The following is a 15,131-nucleotide window of genomic DNA, read 5'->3' as shown; positions in this document are numbered from 1 at the left end:
TAATTATACTTAGGTTGACACTCTTAAATAAAATCTATTCTGGTTGTGTTCTTCACCCACCTATTTATTGCTGCTAATTTATTCCATCTAATTCCATATGTGTGTCATGCACATTCTATGCAATTTGTGTCCCTCATCTCTGGTAGAAATGCTTACATTTGTAAATAAATAATAATTAAACAAAAACATCTCTTGTGTTGCTTCACTGGGGGCAGTTAGCTGTTATAGATGTCGAGGCATAGCAATGTTACATTCCACTCTTGATGTTTTATTTTGTTCATTGATGATGCAATCACAAAAGATATAACCAAGCTTCCTTCCCAGAACTTGTACATCACACTCAACATGACACTACCACACTCACCATTCCTGATTGTTGGACCTGACCCATTTTACAGGGTCATCCCCAAACCTTTTGCCTTCCTCCACCTATTTTTCTGACCTCATTTTGTTGGCTCTAGGATTCTGAGCACTTAATCACTGCTGATCGGTGCTAAAGTGCATGTGCTCTCCCTTCTAAATTTGGTATGATTGGCCTACACTTATTGTCACATTTAATTTACTTGTAAGTACCTTGCACAGTGGCATCCCTATACCCAGGGCCTGTTAATTAAATAGTGGGCCTAAAGTGCGGCTTGCGCCACCCACAGAAGTAGCCTTTCAAACCTGTCTCAGGCCTGCTACTGGACGGCCTGTGTGCGCAGTTTACTGCCACAGGGAGCTGGCATCTAAATTTACTTGCCAAGCCTGAAACTCCCCTTTTAATACATACAAGTCACCCCTAAGGTAGGCTGTACCTAGCCCTGTGGGCAGGGTGCTGTGTAGGTAAATTGCAGGGTATGTGTCTAGTTGTGTGGCCTGTCCTGGTAGTGACAAACAGCCAATTTCTTCCTCACTACTGCGAGTGCTGTCTTTCTCACAGGATTGCATTGGAAATGCCCTAACATATGTCTAAGTGGTGCTGTCTAATCTATGAGGAGCAGCGTAGGCATGTTTGGTATGGTTGTAATGGTAGTGAGAAATGCTGCTTGTTGGTGTAGGTGGATTTCTTTTTTACCATTATAGAAATGCCACTTTTAGAAAGCGGGCATTTCTCTGTTCTTATGACTCTGGTGTTTTTCAGCTTACCTCCAATCCACATCCGGGGCAGAGTGATAGCTGGGCTTTGTGCATACCTTTCAGACAGCATGTACACAGGGAGGGTGGAGGTGTCACAAAGGTGCATCTGCATGATGAATGGTCTGCCTGGGCTGGGAAAGGGAGAGTCGGGATACACCTGCATTTGTAAAGGCTGTGCTCTGCCATCACACAAAGGGCTCATTTACCCCCCACTGATGTCTGGAGCCAGTGCCGAAGGAGAGAGGGCACACTCCTGGAACCAGTTAGTACTGGTGGTTGAAACCCCGTCTCCCCCTTTTGTGGAGGCTGCACAAAATGAGCATGAGTACAGGGGGCCTTCCCCCATATTTTTAGACACTAATGGACTCCTGAACTGGACACTGGATGCTGCTGGAATGACTCGCCAGAAAGCGCCTGGGGACGGCTGTTGTTCTGCTGACCTGTGACCTCCTAGGTTTTTGAGAGAGACAGTAACTGCTTGTGAGCTCTTGGGCCCTGCAGACCTGTGCCCCCTTTGTTGCCTCCAGGGGCTGGGCGATGCGCCCCCAGCTCCCCCCTGCATTCTTAGGAATTTTAGGTGCATCCTTCTTCGATGGATGCCAGTGGAGTGCCCCTTGTCCCATGTTGAGCATTTGAAGAGCGCTCTATCGACCCCCAGCTCATAACGAATGCTTGGGTAAACACTGTGCTGGCCGATCAATACATATTGCCTTTCTAAAAGCACCAGGGGAGCACAGTGTATTGCTTTTTCTAAGTGCCTGGTGAGCGCTGCTGTGCCACCCCCATTAGGCTGAGCCTAAAGAGCCATGGGCTGTCCAAAGGCGTCGGATTCTAAAGAGGAAGGGGGAGGCGCTGGAGCACTCCCCCGTACAGCCTCAGCGCCGCAGCGCGAGAGAGAAAGCAGCTGAACCTTGCGCACCCAGGTGGCTGCCGGGCTGTCTCTTTCCCCCTTCTGAAGTGTGGAGATACCAACCCCGTCCCGCCCTCTCGAAAGGAGCGCGGGGACCGAGGCCGGTGTCCTACAGGAGTAGTGAGTGTGGGTCCCCCCAAAGCGGGACCCTCTTTCTTATCTGGCAGCATAAGATCCAGACCGGGGTGGCAACCCTAAACGGAGGTCTCCAGCCCTGTCAACCCTAATTTAGCACTGCCACATAGGCTATACAGGGGGCACCGGAGCAGCTGGATTGGGACAAGGGTGTCCCAGTTTGCCCTCATCGTTCTGCTTTTTTGTTAGGGTTGCTTATGACCTGATGTATGTAGCATGTCGTCCTTGTCAGTTTTGGGGGGACATATCTACATTCTGGGGGTCCTCAGTACGAGGATATTGTAGGGTGCATTTATGACTTCCAGTGGGGAATGTTTCATTTTGTGTGCATTTAGGGTGATAGCTTTTCATCATGATCATGCATTTTTAGGATGTGCATTTTTAGTGGTAATGACAACCTGACTACTGCTTGTGTTGCAGAAATACCAATAACCTATGTGTTTGCCTGACTACTGCTTATTTTTGCAGAGTACTAGTAACCTGTGTAATGTTCCTACAACTGCTTGTGTAGCAGGGTGTTACTGATACATATTGCGTTGGAGCTAAAGATGTTTTATGTAATACAGTTTAATTTTATATAACTGGTTGTTGTGTTTCCTTTGTGGCGTATTTATTGCATCATGTGTGTTGTGTATGTTGTGCAATCACTTTACACATTGCCACTGGGATAAGCCTGCCTGGTTTAGGTGCATACCTCAGCCAAGCAGAAACCCCATTTCTAACAGTGATGATTTTGAATCACATGAACGTCCCCATTTTGCAGCTGCTCTGTAGCTAGACTCATACAGTACAAGCTGCTATGCTCTCTCCATCACCATATCACTCACTTTAGGCATTCTCTTTAGGCGAAGGATGTCCTATTATGTCTCAGAGCCAAAGCAGACAGCATCAAACCGAAAAACAATCTAGAATGCTTATTGTTAGTGATGCAGGAAGGAGTACAGAGAACAGTTCTTTTCTCTTCACAAATGACCCACTAAAGGTTGAGTAGGATAGTAGGATAGTAGTAAGTGTGGCAGCTGTTCATTTTTTGGAATAATGGATTTGTTTCTTTAACTTTATTACACTTTTCTATTGAAATCTGAATGACATAGGTTGTATTTGCATTTTGTAATGTTAAAAGGTTCAATCCTCCTCCGAGAACACAAAGATTAACACCCTACTAAACCATTAGGTTACCAATGCAATTTGCTTAAGAAGAGTCCTCTGTGAGATGAGTCTCGGTAGGGTTCTGCTCTTGGAGGATTTGACTGCCAGTGTCCATCCCACTAAAGGTAGCAGCACATGGCTTAAGAGTTAACAAGCACTTTCATTTATTTATGTTTTTAGTTCTCAATAGAACCGGTTTTTCTACTTCGGGGTGTTTTTTTTTGTTGTGGGTAGGGTTTTTTTTTTTTTTGGTGCTGTGTCAAACAGCCATGTATATATATATATATATATATATATATATATATATATATATATATACATATATATATGTGTTCCCTCCACTTTGTGGATTGTAATCTCAACAACAGTATCTATCTATCTATCTATCTATCTATCTATCTATCTATCTATCTATCTATCTATCTATCTATCTATCTATCTATCTATCTATCTATCTATCTATCTAGCTATCCTCATGATACTTGGATGTGGAGTTATGAGTAGCTATGATATTTTTGGTTAGCATTATTTTGTCCATGATGTTCAGACATACAACCCCAATACTACATTCCACCCCTGATGGTGAAGAGATGCATCTGGAGTTTGCATTCTAACAGAAAAAAAACAGAAACAGGGCAAAGTAAGAGCAATGAAGACTTACTCCCAGTGGAGTTGGAAGAGTGTCGCTGGCTGGAGCCGGACCTGGATAAATGGCCCTCAGTTGGCAGTGGTGGTGGAGGTGGTGGATAGGACATGTTTTCTGGAAGTGGAGGAGGAGGAGGAGGAGTGGGCAGCTCCCCTGTCGGCTTATTCTCTGTAGCATTTCCGTTCTGTACTGTGTCATCTGCTAAAAGGGAGCCCTACAAAAAACATGGGAGGAAATAAATGAAAAACAGTGAGGAAAACAACGATCCTGACTTGATCACATTGCTTAAGCCTTATTGAGATCACTTTTGACTGCTAATGCTAATAAATAGTTAGTATTCCCTTTTGTTACATGATCGTGTTTATACATATCTGTCGCTACGCGACCGCATGTTTGGCCTTTCAGTGATCTATTTTTGCCACATTTCTAAAGTCAGAGTAATATAATTTGGAACAAAGGCAATGACACAAAATGCACAGATTTCTATACCTGCTCAAGATCGCCTTGCGCATACACATAGCTCTGGTCCTAAAAATGCAGCCATCGCAACAGAGGCACCAGTCACAGAATAATTTCCATATGTTGGACGAGTGCCTACATGTAATTCACTTTATTGTGTTTTCTACAGTGAAAATTCATACCGTTGGGGCTCCAAGTGAAGCGATTTACAGCACGACATTTCACTGGGCTGGTTGAAAGCAATGAGTGCAAAATTGTGCACCAACATTTTAAACCATGCTCAGCATTTTGTGGTGACATATATACTCAGGGCTGGTATTAGCACTGCTGGTGCCCAGTGCGACAACCATTTTTGCACCCCTCCTTCCTTCCCCAATTACCTCCTCCTCTGATTCCCTCACTACCACCAGGCAAAAGTGCCCCTCATCTCTCCAAAGTCCCTCTCCCACACATACATTTCATTTGCTTTAAAGGACTGTTAAAGCCTAGCTTTACTAATAAAATATATATCTACCCAAACAAATCATTTTCAGCAACATTAGTAATAGATAATAATGAAAGGATGGGGGAAAACATAAAGTTGTAACCTACTTTATACAATTTGCATGCCGCTCTTAGACGATGGTTTCTAACAGTCACTGTTCTATATTAGGGTTGTTTCTTATGAACTGCCTAACAAAAGAATCTCTGACAAAAGCAGTAATCCACTCAGCTATCAACATAAAATACAGATCTGTGATCTACACAACCTTCTGAGCAACTTTATGGCGACTCAAAACTGCTACTAGACAAAACTTCAATCTCTCTCACTAGCAGGATCATTATTCACAAGAGTTATCCTGAAATTGTTATTGCTATCAGAAAGCTGGTCCCACAAAGTATTCAGCAGCAGGTGTTTCTAAATCGTACCTTATTGCTAAACCAGAGGTCTTCAAACTGGGGCACGCGGGCCCCCCCTAGGGGGGCCATAAGTGATCGGGGTGGGGCAGACTCCAGCCAAACAAAGCATTATACAGATAACATGACTTTGTTTTAAGCAGAAGCATGTTATTGCATTTTTAAAAAGGTAAAAGTACTTAACTGCAATGTTTAAATATGTCTAGACATATTTAAACATTGCCATCTTCAAAAAATAATTGTGAAAAATTCTGAGAGGGGCCCAATGATTTTTATTTTTCAACTTGGGGGGGCCGGCATTAAAATACTTGGAGACCACTGTGCTAAACACTGCCTCCCCCACTGCGTTAGTGTCCCGTCTCCCACGATCAGCGCCCAGTGTGGCCTCACTGATTGCAAAATTCATATTCGCAAAGAACGGACACATATCAGTACGTCTCTCAAATTGAGGAGGATTTCCGATCCATGCCTCCTTCTCTTTTCAGTTTGTAATGGGTTTCAAAATCTACATTTTTGTGAATCACAGAGAACCTTTCTGACTTGTACAAATAAGTTAATACAAGTAAAGCCCTCTTTCGATTCCAAAATCTACATTTTTTAGATGTAAAGGCTTTTCAAATGCAACGTGTATTGTATTAATTATAAAATCGGCGACTCCTGACCCTTTCCCAAGTTTCTCGTAATTAGTCAAAAAATAAGCCATTCTAAATCCTATAACATTTACAAAGTAAAATGAAGCGGATATGATTCCCAAGAAAGACAAGAATTATTGAAGGAAATTAGCTCTCTCCCAGAAAAGGGAGGCTCTGAATATGGCGTGTAAGTGAATGAGAAATGCTCTTGTTGAAATCAATGAAGAATTTGAAGCGAGAGTAGACGCCATCTCCATTATCTGGGAAAACCAATGAACTGTATGGGGCATGCAGTGGCGGCCGGCAGCTTTAGGAGGGAGGGGGGTGGGCGGGATACACACACACACACACACACACACACACATTCTTTCACACACAGAAACGCATGCACGCACATCCATTAACAACACTCATACCATTCAAACATGCACGCACCAAACATTCATTTTAAAAAATCGCACACACTCATTCTTTCACACACACACGCACGCATGCACATCCATTAACAACACTCATAACACTCAAACATGCACATGCGCACCAAACATTCAATTTAAAACATCACACACATACACACACACACACTTACCTTCAGCCTCCAGGTCCCAGGAGGGTTGGGACTGCCGCCTTCCCTCACTGGCTGACGTTAGGAGGGAAGGCAGCAGTCCCAGCCTCGTCACAGAGTGGGATGGGATCAGTGAGACTGCTGACCCCACCCCACTCTGTGACGAAATGTCACTGATTGACACTCGCCCTGGGCACTTCAGGGCTTAAAACTGAAGCGCCCAGGGAGAGTGTCAATTGGCGACGCTTTCTTCGTCACCCAGGGGAGGGCCTCGAGGCACCTTTGCTGAACAGAGGAGGTCATGTCCATAGGAGCTGTGACCTCCTCAGCCCAGCAAAGTTCAGCTCAGGCAGCCAGGAGTCTGCACAAATCACACATGTCTGCTCCTGGCTGCCTGAGCTGAACATGGAGGGTGTCTGTCAGGCTGACCTTTTTCAGCCTGACGGACACTCTTCATGAGGGTCAAAAGGTGGGGGGGCGTGGCCCCTCCGCCCTAACGGACGGGCCGCCACTGGGGGCATGTCCTGGCCAGCCCTTGAGGGCGTGTTTGTCCCCAACCTTTGTGTGACACATGCAGGGTTGGGCTTGGACAGAGAATAGTCCAGGGCAGCAAAATAAAAGTGGCCACCATTCGCAAATCGGGGCTGCTTTGATATTGTTAAAGGCACACTGTACTGATGTTTTGCAAGGTTTAGGGGTCTGTTATGTTATTGCGTTATGTTGTTGCGACTTATATAGCGCCAGCTACCCGGAGGCCTCGTAGCGCTGATCAGTGTGAAAAGTTTAGAACGTACTGGAGGAATCTCAAACTTCACTGGAGAAGGGGAACTTAGAAGAATTTAGAATAGCCAGGTTTTAATGGCCTTCCTAAATTCAGTCTCTTGATTCATCATGCAAATATTCGTGGGTAGAGAGTTCCAAAGTCTGGCTCCCTGGTACTTCAGGGATCTTCCTCCCCATGATGTTCTCTTTACTTTGGATACCACTACCAGGGCTTTAGAGGCTGATCTCAAAACTCTTGTGGGGTGTATAGTGAAATTAATGATTTTAGATATTGAGGATCCTTTTTATATAAAGCTCTGTGGAAGAAGCACAGAGCCTTAAACTTTATCCTTTTTGCCACTGGAAGCCAGTGCAGTTCACTGAGAGCTTTTTAGCTGATGTGGTCCTAGGCAGATTAAAGAGCAAACGTGCTGGAGCATTTTGTACCACCTGTAGTTTGTTAACCACATAACCTGGAGATCCCAAAAAGAGGCTGTTTCCATAATCTAATCTGGATAAAATTAGGGCTTGTACGGCCAATCTTTTGGCCAATGTCGGAAGCAGACCAATAATCTTCCTTAGTAGCTTAAGAATCCCAAAACAGGTGGATGACGTTCTCTTGGCTTGATGCTCCATGGTGAGTTTGGGATCCAACCAAACTCCCAAGGTTTTAATCTGAGTTTTGGGGGTTTTTACATAGTAATCTAAATGTATTACTGATCCTATATTTTTAGCAGGGTTGGCCAGTTTTCCTAAAAACATAATTTCTGTCTTTTCTTCGTTGAGTTGCAGCCTGCTTTCTGTCATCCAGGCAGCAATCGCTTGGAGACAGGCAGGCAAGGCCAAGTTGTCCGCCTCCTTATTGGGGAGAAGGAAACCACCAGCCGTGTGTCGTCCGCATATGACACCAGGGATACCCCAAAGGGTTCTATGACTTCTGCTAGGGGGGACATGTAAATGTTGAACAGAGTGGGACTCAAAGATGAGCCCTGCGGAATTCCGCATAAAAGTTTCAACTGGGCTGAGAAAAAAGAGCGATCCAAGACTTGAAAGGTTCTATTTTGTAAGAACGAGCTTAACCATTTAAGCGCCCTTCCTTTAATCCCACTATTTTCCATTCTTTGAATGAGTAGATCATGATTGACCGTATCAAATGCCGCGCTCAAATCTAGCATTATTATTACAGTTGCCTGACCTTGGTCCATTCGTTTTCTCGCTTCTTCCGTAATCGCAATCATGGCAGATTCAGTGCTGTGGCCCGGTCTAAAGCCCATTTGAGTTATATGCAAAATCTTATGTTCTTCCAAAAAGCCCGATAGTTGTATATTTACGTGCTTATCAATAAGTTTTGCCATCATGGGAAGGAGCGAGATAGGCCTGTAGTTTTTAAAGACCGCTCCATTTAGATTGGGCTTCTTTAGAAGGGGCCTGACCACTGCATGTTTCCAGGAGTCCGGCACCATCCCACTTTGTAGCGAGCTGTTTAACAGCTCAGTGATTACCGAATTTAGCGCTACTCTACCCTGCATAATAATATGGGGAGGTGCGGGATCAAGTGGAGAGCTTTTTTTTTAATTTGCTGAGGAGCCCCAAAGCTACTTCCTCAGAGATGGGAAGAAAACTCTGTAAAACATTGTCACCTTCCTTCTTCTCCATCGCATGCCCTGCGACTCCCCCTACTTCCCCTGAGAAGTTTTCATAGATGTCCTCAATCTTCTTTAAGAAGAAGGAGGCAAAATTGTTACTATGTTCTTCTGAAGCTTCCATTGCTTCCGGGCATGCAGGAATATACAATAGCTCCTTGAGCACACCAAACATTTCTTTTGGAGATCCTGCCGCCTTTTCAATTTTATCTCCATTAAAGGTCGCTTGGGCTTATCTGATCTCCTTCTGGTACAACCTAATTGAACCTCTGTTCTCTGACCTCCTTCTTTAGTGATTTCCTCCATTTCCTTTCAATCTTCCTACAGTTCCTCTTTAATGACATTAAGTGGTTATTGAACCAGGGAGCCTTTCCTCCCTTCTTTTGCCCAGAGAGGGGTGTATAGGGCAGCACTCTGTCCAGACTATCAGAGATCCACTCATTAAAAGAGGTAGGGTCTATCTGCCGGTCCCTCATAAAATATTTTTTATTTATATTCAGTGAATTGACCCATTCTGTTGTCTTTAGTTTATTCCACTTCCTAATCTTACTGTTGGAGTGATGATGGTGTCCAAACCTATTAGTTATATTAGCCTTTAAGGTGATTAAAAAATGATCGGACCATGCAACTGGGGTAGGGGGTAGTGCGACCAACGATGGAAGATTACTAAACACCAGTTCTAAAGTATGCCCTTTCTCCTGTGTGGGGCCGCTGATCAATTGGTGTAATCCCAGCGCTTCCAGATCATTCACTAACCGCTTAGTTGCCATCAGTTCTAAATTATCAACTTGGATATTAAAATCTCCTAATAAAGTAAAATTCAGCCTATTGCAAATGAGACTTGCCATCCACTCTGGTAATAGGTTCAGGAATTCATCATACGTCCCCGGGGGGCGGTAAAGTAGTACTCCTGTAAATGTAAATGTAGGATTGAAGGTAATGGAAAAAAACATTCCCTCACACCCTGCGAGGTCAAGGGGACTATGGTTAAAAAGAAAATCTTGTTTAAAAATAATTGCTATTCCCCCTCCTTTACCTTTATCTCTGTCGGTTCTTGCTATCACATACGCTTTGGGTAAAGCAAGAGCTAAATCCGGCCCTGAACCCTCATGGAGCCACGTTTCTGTCAAGAAGAGGGCATCTGGTGCCCCCTCGCTCAGCAAGAGATTTATGTCTAGTTTGTGTGCTGGCAGAGAGCGGCAATTTATTAGCTGAATCCTCACATTATATTTGGAGGGTTCTGCCTGATCTGAGTCAGGACCCATGGGCTTTTCCAGAGTCCAATCACATCTAGGGCAGGACCATGTCTCCCTCGCATCACTGGGACAAATGTAGCAGCCCTCTCCTACTCTTTTCCTAAGGTCCTTTAGTGCACCTGCCGAATAGGTAAAGGTTACCATCCTTAATAGATGCAGGGGGGGGTGGCCCCAAGCCCCGTCCTGGCGCGGACTGGTGCAGACGGGCTTGCCTTTGGCGCGCAGATGGCGGGACCGGTTTTATTAAAGCTGGGAGGCGGTCAACTAGACCGCCAACCCCCCAAGATGGCGGACCTCCGTGGGCCTCTACACGTGTCCCACGTCTCCAATGTCTGTAAGCATCTTTATTTTCTACAGGTAATGTGTTTGATAGTATTGGGGAAATCAACAGTAGAAAAGAGCCCACCAGGCCAAAAAACAGGCCCACAAACAGCAAAAAAGGGACACACACTGGCCTTTCAGACCAGCCCTTTTGACACTTCCAGACTGCCTTATAGGCTTGTTCGCTTGCACACTGTCAAGATTAACCAGGGAAAAATAGAGATGTTAATGTCACATTGGCCCAGAGAGACACACACTCACCCAAGATAGTATACCCATTCAAATGTAACAGAAAGTGGCGTGGGTTTGAAAAACCCACTCAGATGATCCCTCTCTACAGATCATCATCTGCACTTAGTAAAATAAATAAATGCGGATCTATCAGATGGAAAGGCAGTTACATATTCTGGCATGAACAATGGAAGGTATTAAAATGAACGTTCTCTCCAAGTTGCTCTTCCTCTGTCAAGACCTTACAGTTCCAATCATAAATAGGTCCTGGGGGTTTTAACAAATTGGCTTGTACACAACCTCAGATGAAAAGAAACTGTGTGTGTGGGGGGGGTGGGGAAGGGACAAGAAAATAGGGGCCATATTTATACTTTTTGATGCAAAACTGCACTAACGCAGTTTAGCGCCAAAAAAATTAGCGCCGGCTAACGCCATTCTGAAGCGCCATGCGGGCGCCGTATTTATTGAATGGCGTTAGCCGGCGTTAGCCGACCGGCGCTGCCTGGTGTGCGTGAAAAAAAAACACGTACACCAGGCAGCGCCGGCGTAGGGAAAAATGGCGTTTGGGCGTCTAAAAATGGGGCAAGTCAGGCTGAGGCAAAAAAAACGTCTTAACCCGATTTGCGCCATTTTTTAACGACACCCATCCCCCATTGAAATGACTCCTGTCTTAGCAAAGACAGGAGTCATGCCCCCTTGCCCAATGGCCATGCCCAGGGGACTTCTGTCCCCTGGGCATGGTCATTGGGCATAGTGGCATGTAGGGGGGCACAAATCAGGCCCCCCTATGCCACAATTTTTTTTAAAAAAAAATACTTACCTGGACTTACCTTAATGTCCCTGGGGTGGGTCCCTCCATCCTTGGGTGTCCTCCTGGGGTGGGCAAGGGTGGCAGGGGGTGTCCCTGGGGGCAGGGGAGGGCACCTCTGGGCTCATTCTGAGCCCACAGGTCCCTTAACGCCTGCCCTGACCCAGGCGCTAAAATGACGCCCGGGAGTATAAATACGACGCAATAGCATCGCAGTCATTTTTTAAGACGGGAACGCCTACCTTGCATATCATTAACTCAAGGAAGGTGTTCACGCAAAAAAATGACGCTAATTCCAGGAACTTTGGCGCTAGACGCATCTAACGCCAAAGTATAAATATGGAGTTAGTTTTGCGTCGAATTTGCGTCGAAAAAAACGACGCAAATTCGGCGCAAACGGAGTATAAATATGCCCCTTGGTACTTATAGCCATAATGAAGTCAAAGTGGAGAGCTGGAACTACTACACATGGTTCCATAACGGGAAGCAGACCCAAAACCCTACACCACCGTGTGGTCATTTAAGTATCGATCATGGCCTTAAATTTAACTGCAGGTAAGCCTGGTTACACGACTTTTTGTCACCTTACAGGTCAAACTGTCTCAGTCTGAACTGACTGCAGGCCATGAATAATAATGATCTTAAGGCGCTGAATGAGGAATGGTAGTTTATCAGTATGTGCATGTCACTTAAAGGTACAGGGAAGTTACAGGGCAGATTTGGTGTGTCAGAAATGTAAACGATTAGACATTTTCTGACCACAAGGGTTTCCTCCATGTAAGGACACAGGCTTTCTGCAGGTTTCCCCCCACTTCTTTGCCCCCATTAGGAGTACTAGCAGCTTTTTTGTCTTCTTTGAGAGTGCACTAGGGTCTGCTGTCCAGACCTCAGTGCCAGTGTTCTGATCCAGTACAAAAGGTATGTCGAATTGAATGTCCCCAATTAGCAAGGATAGACTTACTTATAAGTCTCTAGTACACTAGGCAGAGTGTCCACTCAGGGCTGCAGCACTGGTCGTGCCACCCTGTGTGTGACAGAGTATAAAATGACTTCCAGCCTGCCACTGCAGACTGAAAGAGCAGTAGTCCCACTTTTAGCTTGACTTTATCATTACCATTGATGACAAAGTCCACACTCTCAGAATAATATATATAAGTCTCCCCTTGGAAGGCGTACGGAGCCCTGTGGCAGAAAGTTGTATATTGTTAAGAAAGATTAATAGGTTTATATATATATATCTTAGCAGCAAAACCTTTGAAGTTGTCATTTTGCCAGTGAAAGGTCAGTATGCCTGTCGGCTATCACAGGTTACCTGCTGGCTTCCCAGCCAGGCTAAGTTCTGAATGGGACTACTTAATTGGGTTCGGTAAGGTATCAAATTAATTGGGGCATTAAATCGGACTTAATGCCCAGGTCAAAAATAATAGTACTATTAAAGTTAAACAACTTTTCGAAAGTTGTTTCTCTATGACCCAGCTGGTCCAGAGGTCTTTTATATGCCCTGTCTAAAAGACAGCTTTCTGCCCACCTGGGAAGGTGTGTGAATGACTCCAGGCTTAGGAACAGAGGCAGCTGCTGCATGGCGAACTGTTACTTCTCCTCTCAGGAAGCCACTCGAGGTCTTAGCCAAAAATGGGAGCTTCAAAGGGGAAGCTGCTTTTGAAGGCAAATGGTGATAGCACTCCTGAGGTTCCCTTTTGTTCGAGTGGACTAGCTGGAGACAGGGATAGAGAGGGAAAACCTGTTCTCAAACAGGTTTTCGCTTGGGTGGGTGTAAGGAAATGCCTCCTTGGCATGGTTACCCCCTGACTTTACAACTTTGCTGATGCCAAGTTATGATTTGAAAATGTTCTGCGGCCTGCTAACCAGGCCCCAGCACCAGTGTTCTTTCCCTAAAACTGTACCTTTGTTTCCACAATTGGCACACCCTGGCATCCAGGTAAGTACCTTGTAACTGGTACCAAGGGCCCTGATGCCAAGGAAGGCCTCTAAGGGCTGCAGCATGTCTTATGCCACCCTGGGGACCCCTCACTCAGCACAGACACACTGCTTGCCAGCTTGTGTGTGCTGGTGGGGAGAAAATGACTAAGTCGACATGACACCCCCCTCAGGGTGCCATGCCAACCTCACACTACCTATGGCATAGATAAGTCACCCCTCTAGCAGGCCTTATAGCCCTAAGGCAGGGTGCACTATACCATAGGTGAATGCATAGGTGCATGAGCACTATGCCCCTACAGTGTCTAAGCAAAGCCTTAGACATTGTAAGTGCAGGGTAGCCATAAGAGTATATGGTCTGGGGGTCTGTCAAACACGAACTCCACAGCACCATAATGGCTACACTGAAAACTGGGAAGTTTGGTATCAAACTTCTCAGCACAATAAATGCACACTGATGCCAGTGTACATTTTATTGTGAAATACACCCCAGAGGGCATCTTAGAGATGCTCCCTGAAAACATACCCGACTTCCAGTGTGGGCTGACTAGTTTTGCCAGCTTGCCACACACCAGACATGTTGCTGGCCACATGGGGAGAGTGCCTTTGTCACTCTGTGGCTAGTAACAAAGCCTGTACTGGGTGGAGGTGCTTCTCACCTCCCCCTGCAGGAGCTGTAACACCTGGCGGTGAGCCTCAAAGGCTCACCCCCTTTGTTACAGCGCCACAGGGCATTCCAGCTACTGGAGATGCCCGCCCTCTCCGGCCACGGCCCCACTTTTGGCGGCAAGGCTGGAGGAGATAATGAGAAAAACAAGGAGGAGTCACTGGACAGTCAGGACAACCCCTAAGGTGTCCTGAGCTGAGGTGACTCTGACTTTTAGAAATCCTCCATCTTGCAGATGGAGGATTCCCCCAATAGGATTAGGGATGTGCCCCCCTCCCCTCAGGGAGGAGGCACAAAGAGGGTGTAGCCACCCTCAGGGCTAGTAGCCATTGGCTACTAACCCCCCAGACCTAAACACACCCCTAAATTGAGTATTTAGGGGCCCCCAGAACCAAGCAAGAGAGATTCCTGCAACCTGAAGATGAAGAAGGACTGCTGACCTGAAAGCCCTGGAGAGAAGACGGAGACACCCACTGCTTTGGCCCCAGCCCTACCGGCCTGTCTCCCCACTTCAAGAAAAACTGCAACAGCGACGCGTTCCCCAGGGTCCAGCGACCTCTGAAGCCTCAGAGGACTACCCTGCATCTAAAAGGACCAAGAACACCCGAGGACAGCGGCCCTGCTCCAAAGAAGAAACAACTTTGCAACTAAGAAACAACTTTTAAAGGACTGTACGTTTCCTGCCGGAAGCGTGAGACGTTCCACTCTGCACCCGATGCCCCCGGCTCGACCTGCGGAGAAACAACACTACAGGGAGGACTCCCCGGCAACTGCGACCCTGTGAGTAGCCAGAGTTCACCCCCCTGAGCCCCCCAGCGACGCCTGCAGAGGGAATCCAGAGGCTCCCCCTGACCGCAACTGCCTGCTTTAAGAACCCGACGCCTGGTAAAGACACTGCACCCGCTGCCCCCAGGACCTGAAGGATCCGACCTCCAGTGCAGAAGCGACCCCCAGGTGGCCCTCTCCCTTGCCCAGGTGGTGGCTACCCCGAGG

General features: G+C 46.1%; 1 protein-coding gene across 3 annotated transcripts in view; it reads right to left on the bottom strand.

Moving 5' to 3' along the window:
* ESPN (espin) overlaps positions 1 to 15,131 on the bottom strand; it is a 917,745-nt gene that overhangs the window by 259,541 nt on the left and 643,073 nt on the right. For all 3 annotated transcript variants that reach the window (XM_069240012.1, XM_069240013.1, XM_069240014.1), the window contains exon 9: positions 3,975 to 4,173. In XM_069240012.1, the coding sequence (XP_069096113.1) occupies positions 3,975 to 4,173 (199 nt within the window). The remainder of the gene's footprint in view (positions 1 to 3,974; positions 4,174 to 15,131) is intronic.

The sequence above is a fragment of the Pleurodeles waltl genome, chromosome 6 (genome assembly GCF_031143425.1).
Source record: "Pleurodeles waltl isolate 20211129_DDA chromosome 6, aPleWal1.hap1.20221129, whole genome shotgun sequence".
Classification (NCBI taxonomy): Eukaryota; Metazoa; Chordata; class Amphibia; order Caudata; family Salamandridae; genus Pleurodeles; species Pleurodeles waltl.
The sequence above is the reverse complement of the archived record's forward strand: the minus strand, read 5'-3'. Positions and strand labels throughout refer to the sequence as shown.